Consider the following 9,627-nt stretch of genomic DNA (forward strand, 5'->3'; position numbering starts at 1 on the left):
GAAGTTGAATACACACATGTGTACATATTTATTCCTCTAGGTGTAGATATTTATCACAGACCTTTGTGATTAACTTCTCGCCAGTTTTTCAGACCTGAGATAGCACAAAGGAGAGCTTGCTGACAAAACTGTACTCCAACCACACTCCTCACCAGTACTACTACTCTCCTAATTCAAGACAGAAAGCCGCAGTTACTTTGATGCTGTAAAAGGAGAATGACACAATGGTGCTTCAGCAAAGCACAGGTCATAAGGGTTGGACCTCCCTAAAACAGTTCCACTGTTCAAAAGGTTCATCGCTCATACTGCCCGAAGGCATCGAAACATCTACATCCAAACCTTCCTACCAAACAAAAACAAAAAGGCAAGAGAACAGGAAAAACGTATGAAAGAAACTCCCAACTCTAGAGAGAGAAACGATAGATCCGACTATCTATCCGACTGCACTGCTGCAGTGATAATTAAAGGTAAGTTTTCTGGGGAAATCCCTTCAGTCTCTTTGTCAAATAGAAAAACAACTACTCATTTCAAAGGAAGGGGAATTTTCATACCCAGTACAGAAAACTGCCAACTAACTCTTACATTTCTGTCTTTATTTCCTTAAAACTAGAGCTCATTAAGTAAGTATGGCCAGTATCTAAAGAGTTTGGCCAAGAGTGGCCTCTGAGAAGTTTCGGACTAATCCTACAAGGGGACTTCTATCATCCCAAACAACTACACATCACACGACAAAATTCGCCTTTCAAATATCTTTTAAAAGCAAGCGTCTGGCAGAGGCTGGAGCCTCACGGTTGGCCTCCCCTGGTGTGTAACCTGACAAGGTACAAAGCTCACTGAAATATTTAACAGTGGTGGTATGGATTTCTTTGGATAGGTCAAGAAAAGCAGCTCATCCTTTTTAAAAACATAAAGAACCATTTTATGGGATGCCATTCCCTCAGTTCAAGTGTCTGTGTATTTCCTTGGGGCTTTCTGAGATCTTATTGAGGGGGAAAATGAAAAGGCCAACAAAGGACCCCTTCTCTCTCCCTATTCTCAATATAATCCGCCTCGGCCACAGGGCCAGTAGCATCCACACTGTCATAAATGCCAGCAATTAAGGAATTAGGCCATAAAACCACCCACTCAGGTATAAGAGCTCGGGCCTCTAGCTTTATTTAATGCAGGCCATAAAGATCCTGTACTTCCTTCTTTCAGGCCTTCTTCACAACCAATGAAATGACAAGAACAACAAAAAAAGTAGCCCTTTGTCTACCTGCCTCGTACCGATGTGATCAATGAAACCATCTGGGGCCAGGTGAAGGATTTAAGGCTCCTTTTTCCTAACGGAGACTGCATGCCCTCTCGCATGCCACACGGAGGTCCATGGAAGGAGGCTGCACCGGGAGCACGAATACGACGGAAAGTGAAGTGAAATGACATTTTCCAATCGTCTGACTTTATTCAAAAACTACTCTAGAAGCCTCGCCACTTCCTGAACTTCTCAAGAATTACTTCACTAACTCAATAACTTCTAGAACCTCCTCAAGTCTTTGTGAATAAAAAACAGTGCATTCAAACCTCGAAGTTAATGTTCATTCAGTCTGTGTGTTACAATCTGATACAGTTTAGGAGCAGATCAATAACTTCATTTGATTACCTTCCCGACCTACCAGTCCACACAAATCTCAAGTCTGTGTGATTTACAATTGTATTTATCAAGCTTTAGACCACTCCAGGTAAGACCCAAACAAACACTTTTTTGAATAGCAAGCTCTTTAGGCTTCCTCTTTCCACTAGTGCCCATGGGATTAAAAATCGGATTGAGAAAGTACAGGTATGTTATGTCAGACTCATTAGTAATTTAACCTTTCTTAATCCCTGAAGATAACACACACAAACAAAAGAAGTTCCCATCCCAGGGATTCTAGACTAAATTCCACCCAAAGTAGTGACAGTCACATAGCTCCCCCCTTTCTCAAAGGTCTATGCCACCGGGTTCCCCACCTTGGCAGAGGAAAAATGGAAAGACAAGATAGTCACAAAAGGCCCTACCAAAGGCCTTCAAGTTAAGTGCTAGAAGGAAACTGAAGTTCTGTGCCGACACTAGTGAATGTGGGCAGGCACAAAGAGATCTTAATTAGGAGACCTACAATTAAAACAGCGAATCTCCAGAAGAGAGAGAAGAGAGTCTGTTCTGCCTCAGAGGAAGCAAGCTGTTGCCACCCCCCCCACCCCCCAATCAGCTACAGGGCAAGGAAGGCAACTCGGGGAGCCTGAGTCTGCACAGATGCTCCACAGAAGGACGGCTCCAAGGTGGGCAAAGAGATGGAAATTGAGTCAGGATGGGAGTATTTTCCTTTCTCTACTTCCAGCCACAAAGCAAATCACTATTTTGTGAATGATGATTCACAGAAGGAGAAGAACTGTGCCTTCAGAATATTAAATGGAAGGAAAAGATGGGGACATGTCCTATGCTTTTCAGCGAGAATGAAGAAAAGTTCTACAGACTGCCTTTCTGATGCTCGGCATAAACCAAAGTCCCACATTTCACAGCCTAGTAACAGCTACTCCGGGCAACACAGGTACTGTCACTCTGCATTCATACACTCATTAGCGCACAGAGATTCTCTTTTCATTTAAAAGCTCTCACACCTAAAGGAACACACCCCCTGGACTGAAATACTTTCCTCAGGCGGTCCGGAATCCACAGCATTGAAAACCTGAAACAAACTCGGCCAAATAAGAGGGCTTCTAAACAGGAGATAATGACTTGTATTTAAAATCCGATCTTCAACTTTCCTACAAATGCAATTGGTCAACTTCAACAAAGAGCTTTTGCCCCACAGGTAAGTCCTTCTATCTTGTTCATACAATGAAAACTTTCCCACTAAGTTGAAATTTCTCTTCCCAATGACAATACCGGTTACGTGGGCAAACGAACAAACTGATAGTAAAAATCACCAAGTAGGCTCACCGACTCTTGACTCTTTAAATAAACTCAGGATGAGACCTGGCCCCCACAAAGGACAGAATAGAAACGAATCAGAATCCTGGAGCAGAAAAGATTCATGAGCTAATATTTAGCCCAACCGTTTCATTTTACAGATCAGGTATTTAAGGTTAAAAGTGAACTGCCCAAGGTCCCGTCACTGGTCAACGAGAGACGAAGGCGAGGAGAGCCCTTGTCCACTGACTTCCACTCTGAGGCTTCTTCTGTTCCCCTGTGCTCTCTGCTTTCTCTTTCCTTCTGTCAAGCTCAGGATTAGCTGTGAAGGCAATGAAGGGGCAATTCCCCCGGTTGGTACAGATGCCCAGTGAACATCCGAAACAAAAAACAAAATCACACACACTCTCCAACCACCCTCTGCCTACACGAACAGCATCTTTTCCAGGCCCAACCCGAGAACGTCCCTTAGTCCATCTCAACTAAACTGCTATTTCAAAAAACGAAAACAAACGTAAACCAAGGTCGTCATTCGGTTTCAATTTATATCTACTTAAAGTGTGCCATGTTATGATCGCAAGGGAAATTCTACCTTTAACATTTTACGAGGTGGTAAGGAAGGTTAAGTGGACTATGAAATTAACAACTGAACACTAGCTGCTGATATATAAACCATTTCTGGGGTTTATATTAAAGAACAGCTCAAATCCGAGTTAACAGAGATGCCGTACCATGTTGATTTTGATGGCACGGTATACGGTGGGTGGCATTAACAGTAAGTACCTGAGACAATCCTCAGAAAAGGGGGGCAACATGGACGGGGAAGGGGAGATGAAGAAACAGACTTCGGTGATTTCCTACTGTGCTCAGTTAAATATAACTTAAATTCAACTTTCTGATTGTCAGACAAAAAGTTGAAATAGAGGAGACCAGCAACACCTCAATATTGTTTAAAAATAATCCCCTTCTGACAGCATCTGGTCATGAAGAACTCCTACATGTAATCGTTACCTGGAGATACTCAGTACAAGGGAAGTCCCGGGCCTGTGGCAGTGAAGGACAAGTCTCCGTGGCTGAAAGAGTCTAAACAGGGAAGTGATTTGGAAGTTCTAGCACCTTTCCACCACCTGAACTTACTAGTTCTTAGTTCTGTAAATAGTAGCCCCGTTTTGTTATAGACAAGTTATAGTCATTATTCACTTAAAACAAACCAGAATTTACAGAGGCTAAGTTCATTCTAGCTCACAAAACCATTTTTTCATGAATCCAGACAAGACTTGATTCGGATCAGTGAATTTCGAGAAACAATCTTTAGAATTCTAGGTCAGCCCAGGGGAACCCTGAACTTCCCCCTCTGGAACCTTATCATTGATTTGTGAGACTCTGTAACAAAATGCTTGGTTTCTGCACTGAAAACTACCAGGTCAAAGGATCTAATCACTACGGTTTAGTAGTGAACCATACTATGCGTTAGCACTAATCAACGCATACCATCGGCCGACACATCTTAGATTGCTCCCAACTACCACATAAATAAAAAAGCTTACCAATGGAACAACAGCTCATTCAAACCCAATTCAGGAAAAATACTGAAGTTTAATGTAAAGAGCCAACCACTCTTCTCATTGTAAAGTAGCAACAACTGCTCAGACAAAAGTTTTAAAGGAAAAAACAACTATGAATATGCTCTTATTTGAAATAACTGCAATTCCTGAACAGGCTTCACACTCCATACTACTGCTAAGCAAAATAATGCCAGTGGATGAGGAAGTGTTAGCACCTGATTAAAACTTGAAAAGTGATTTGTCAAAGACCAACAAATAAAATATTCTGGTGCCCAGACATTAGGTCCCTGAATCCAGGTGGTTCTCTTTCTAGCCAGTCTCTTGAGAAGCTGCGGATTGGAAGCTGTCAGCGTGAAACGTTGCTTTTGAATAGGTGATAACAACATTTGGAATGGGAACACTTGGTCCCAATACGAAATACATAAGCATGCTACACAAGAAGAAAATACGTCTCAAGACCCCCTTAAAACAGACTAACTTCTCCTCATAGAGACTTTCTTATTATACTCAAATATACATGGGGCTACAATTCTACATATAACCAGGCAAGTCTCAATTTTGAAAATAAGCAGGTAAATGAAATGTCAGTAAGTCTTTTTTTTTTTTTTTTTTGCTGCCGTATCTTTTAAAAAAGCAAAATCAACTCACATTTAAGCACCAACTCCATGCAAGTAACCTGAACGGTTCAGTCTTTTTGTCATGTATGAGGCCTTTGGTTCTCCAACTACATGGGATCTGTGTTGTTAGCTTAAAAAATACAGAATTGGCCTTTCAAAAAAAAATAATAATCTACAGCAACCAATAAATAGTCTCAAACAACCCTGCTGACTGCAGCTGCCTTCTGAAGGCTGGGAAAAGGAGGTGGAGACAGAGCGGAGAGAGGCAGGGAAAAGGGGCGCTGCAGCTACGGAGCAAGGAACACGCCCCCATCATGTCCTCCTTGCTCTGTCAGAAGGCGGGCTGTTGTCAGTCTCCTGATCAGGCTGCCTTAGAAACGATTTTTAAAAGAAGGCAGGAAGACGAACAACTAAAAAATGCCAGCTCCTTGAAAGGAGGGGCCGGGGTCTCTGGGATCTTCTCCCTCCCCTTCTTCCCAGGATCGTTCCGTATATCTAAAGGGGTGCAGGGCACAATAGGGGACGGGGGGTTTGCCCGGACCAACGGCAAGGCACGCAGGAAACGCCTGGTTGTTATCTTTCCCTTTCTGTTTCAATCAAGAGCACTCCAGAGCACCAACCCCCTGCCCCCCCCTTCGCTTCAGCCCCTAGCAGCTGCTCTTCCTCCTCCTAGCATCCCCCCGTCTCATCCCCCCCTCCCCTACAATTCAAACTCCCCCTTCTGCATCCAATGGAAAACAAATACGCAACGCCACTGGCTGAACCTGAACTCAACTTCCCTTCCCAGGGCAACTTTCCTTTTTGCTGCTGGGGGCTGAGTAACGCTTATCAAGGGGTCCCCATCCCTGCCCCGGTTACTAATGGGGAAGGGGCAAAGCTCCTGACCCTTCGTCCACCTTGGGCCACCCTCTAAGAATCAGAGAGATAACCCTAACTCCTCCTTCTAAGGAATAACTTTGCTTCGGAGCCCCCCCCCCCTTTCTCCCAACCCAAAGCAACCACCACCAGCAGCATCGTAAAGTAAAACTGTCCCTTATCTACTCTCCTCACCCCAACCCTGCTTCCCCCACCCCTTCCAAGCCCCAGGATTGGCCTAGGAAAAGGTGGATCAATAGTGAAATGACGGAGAAAAGGAGAAGGGCGGGAGGGAGCCAGGGCTGGAGACTGCGCGCTCTCCGGCGCAGTGGGTGGGGTGGGAGAGCAGCTGCTTCCCCTGGGAGGATGCTGCCCAAGTCCCCCCACAAACACCTCCCCGCACAGGGGCCCCGTCCCCAGAGCTGGAGGGAAAGCCTGCCTCCTCTCCGGGCCTAGGGGACAGTGGACTGTTTTCCTCTCAAAGATGCCACTAATCCTTCATTCTAAAGGAGGGAGAGGGTGGGGTGAAGGTAGAGTAATTCCCTGCTACCAAGAGGCTAGAAACTGCAGCTGTGTAAGATGGGGGAACCAGAGTGCTGCTCGAGGAGATCACCGTTATCTCCAGCGGGAAAGGAGGTGAAGGGGGGCAAGGTGGAGAGGAAAGTAGATTTTTTTTTTCCTGGCGGGGTAGGGAAGGAGGAGGGAGGATCTCTCTGCGCGGGGTGGGGGGTGGAGGGTGGAGGTGAAGGAAGGGGGAGTGGCTGCTAGTGCAGCGGACCTGGCCCCGGGATGGGGCGAGGGTTCATCAGGTTTTTGGAAGCAAGGTGCTGGACGAGACATGGGTCCCCAAGGAGCAGGAGAAGAACGTGGCCCCGGATGAGGCCATCGCCCGAGAGATGCCCAAGAGGAAAACTGCCCCAAGAGTAAAACATCTGCCCAGAGAGGGAGGCGGGGATGTGGCGGGATCAGGTCTCTAGGAGGGAGGGAGGGAGGAATCTTGCTCGGATGAGGTAATCTGTGAAAGGGAGGAGGGGTTCAGTCCCGGGATGGGAAACCCCGGCGAGGGGTCTGTGCCAAGGGATTTGGGGAAGGGTCAGGGGAAGGAGGCGGGGAGTGGGGGGGCAAACGCCCTTAGCCAGATGGGTCCAAACCGCGGGGTGGGGGGCGCCTAGGGGTCTGCACCCACGTATGGGGGCGGGGGGGGTCCCAAGATGGGAGGGCCGTTTGCCCCGGGGCCAGGGACCCCAGGAGGGTCCCGGAATTGGGATGCTCCACAATCCCGGATGGGGGAGGGGAGGGGGCTCCGCAGAGGGTCGAGACCCCGGGCCTGGGGGTTCCTCGCCCCCTTACCTCTCCGCTGCCGCCTCCCCCGCCGCTCTCCCCAAACACCGCCCGGAACCGGCGCAGGTTGGTGCCGATGGCGGCCGAGACCTGCAGCGCCGCGTCGAAGCCCGGGCCCACCCGGAGCAGGGCCGGCCCGGAGGAGGCTGAGGACGATGACGAAGACGAAGACGAGGCGGACGACGAAGAGGCTGCTGAGGCGGCGGCCGCTCCCCCTGGAACCCCAGCCCCGCTGCTTCCCGCCGCCGCCGCCGCCGCCGCCGCCGCCGCCGCGGCCGCCACAGCCGGGGGGGAGGGGGGCGCCCCGGGGCCGCCGCCGCCGACCGGGGGCCCGGGGGGAAGCAGCAGGGCCGGGACGCGTTGCCGCGGGGCGCCCCCCAGGCCCCGGCGCCCCCCGCCGCCGCCGCCCCCGGTGGTCCCGGGTCGGGCGGGGAAGCGCCACCGACAGCTGTGCGCCATGTTCGCCCCGTGAAGTGAAGCAGCGAGAGGGAGAGGCGACAACACAGGGGGGCGGGGAGGCGGAGGGGGGGGGCCGAGGGCCCCGGAACCTGCCTGAGCCGCTCGGCGCCGCCCGGCGGCCTGCACCCGGCCGGCCGCTATGCAGAGCGCCGGGCCGCGCCCGCCCGCCCCGCAATCTGTATAGCGGGCTCGGGCCTACGCTCCCGACGCCGGGCCGCGGCTACGCCAGGCCGAGGCCCGGGCCGCCGCCGCCCGCCCGCCGCCCGCCCCGCAACCTGGATAAGTGAATGCCCCGCCCTCCGGGAGCGGCATTGCTGGGGAAAAGGAGGGGGGAAGGAAGCCCAGGAGCCCGACGCGGAGCGCGGGTTCCGGGGAGAGGGGGAGGGGGCGAGGACTACGGGGAGGATGGAGGCGGAGGGAGCCCGGCCGCCCGCAGCCTCGAGAGCCGAGAGGCCGCTTACACACGTTCCCGGGATGCGCTGGGAATCGAACCGCCCGGGAGAGCAGCTTCCAGTATAGCGCGGCTGCCGGGTCGGGGACGAGTGAGCCTCCTTCTCTGCCTCGAGGCACGGATACAAGATGGGCTAGCCCTCCTTTAACGCTTCTAGAATAAAAGAGCCCTGAGTGTACCATATGCAAGACGGAAGCGTTGCCCAGTTTACTATATGCGGAATAGAAAGGCCCTCAATGAACGCGCTTTAAAAATTAAAAGAGAGAGAGAGAGAGCCCCTCCCATTTTCAGGCTGGAGCTCGCTCCAAAATGCACACATCAAGGGGCAGGTCTCCCGCCACCTCCTCGCGCTCGGGGCTTTGGGACCTCCGTCTCTCGTGCCCTTCTGCAGAGAGTTGGGTCGCGTTTCTCCAGCCCGGGCATGGGGGCCGCGGCGTGCTCCGCTAACGAGGCGGTGTTACAACGAAGCTGAAGCTGGATGGCTAACGGGGCCTGGAGGGAAGAGGCGGGCAAAAGCGCCCCCGCCCCTTCTTCCTCCGTTCTCTGCCTGCCGCTGCATGCAAAGCAGACCCTAATGTATGCATGCAGAGGGAGGGGGGCTCGCGAGCACGTTTCTGATTAAGAGAGGGGGAGGAGAAGAGCGTTGGGCATTATGATACACTGGGTGGAAGGGGCCCGCCGGCGGCGAGCTCGTTGCGCGGGGTTAGTAGGCTGAGGGGGGAGGGGGAAGGAAGGAGGGCGAGGGCGGGGGATGAATATCCACCGGGTTTACTTTATTGCGGGAAAGAGGGGAGGGCGCCTCAAGCTAGGCGTTAGAAGCCTACAAGGCTGGGAAAGCAGGGAGGGGAGGGAGGGGTTTGTACCGGGAGAACTTGTGTTGGCTGAGGCTGGGGGGGATCGATACGCAGCCTGCAGGCCCCGGGGCAGCCTCCATCCCCCCAGCCGAGGTGGAGTTCGCTGGAAGGTCACGCAGCCTTCCCGGACTCCCGCACGGGTACAACGCACACTGCTTGTAATATTACAGCCTGGGGCGGCGAATTTGGGAGGGAGGGGGAGGGTCGCGGTGAGCAGGTTGCAATCAGCTCTGGCCCTCTGGAGGGTGCACTGCACGCCTCCAGAGAAGGTCCACGGCCTCCTGGTGCTGAAAACCTACGTCCCTCCGCCGGCGAAACGTTAGTGCTGAGCGAACGACCGGGTGGGGGCTAGAGGGGAGCGGAGAAAGGGAGGAGACACGGGCGAGCTCCAACTCCCCCAACTCGTCCGGGATCGATCGTCGTTCCAACCGCGCAGGATGGAGCCCAGATGGTTTGCAAAGCGCACACTCACAGGGCACACACAGAACCAGATTCCGTTGTTACATCGCCTGCTTTACTGGGTGCAGAGAGGGTGGGAGTAGCGGGAGAGTCTCTTAAA

General features: G+C 51.8%; 1 protein-coding gene across 3 annotated transcripts in view; it reads right to left on the minus strand.

Annotated features, from left to right (window-relative positions):
* KMT2A (lysine methyltransferase 2A) overlaps positions 1-7,763 on the minus strand; it is a 78,433-nt gene extending 70,670 nt beyond the window's left edge. For all 3 annotated transcript variants that reach the window (XM_039229383.1, XM_039229384.1, XM_039229382.1), the window contains exon 1: positions 7,314-7,763. In XM_039229383.1, coding sequence (XP_039085314.1) covers positions 7,314-7,763 — 450 coding nt within the window. The remainder of the gene's footprint in view (positions 1-7,313) is intronic.
* Positions 7,764-9,627: the final 1,864 nt, after the last annotated feature.

Source organism: Hyaena hyaena, unplaced genomic scaffold, assembly GCF_003009895.1.
Source record: "Hyaena hyaena isolate Hyena2069 unplaced genomic scaffold, ASM300989v1 scaffold_37, whole genome shotgun sequence".
Lineage (NCBI taxonomy): Eukaryota > Metazoa > Chordata > Mammalia > Carnivora > Hyaenidae > Hyaena > Hyaena hyaena.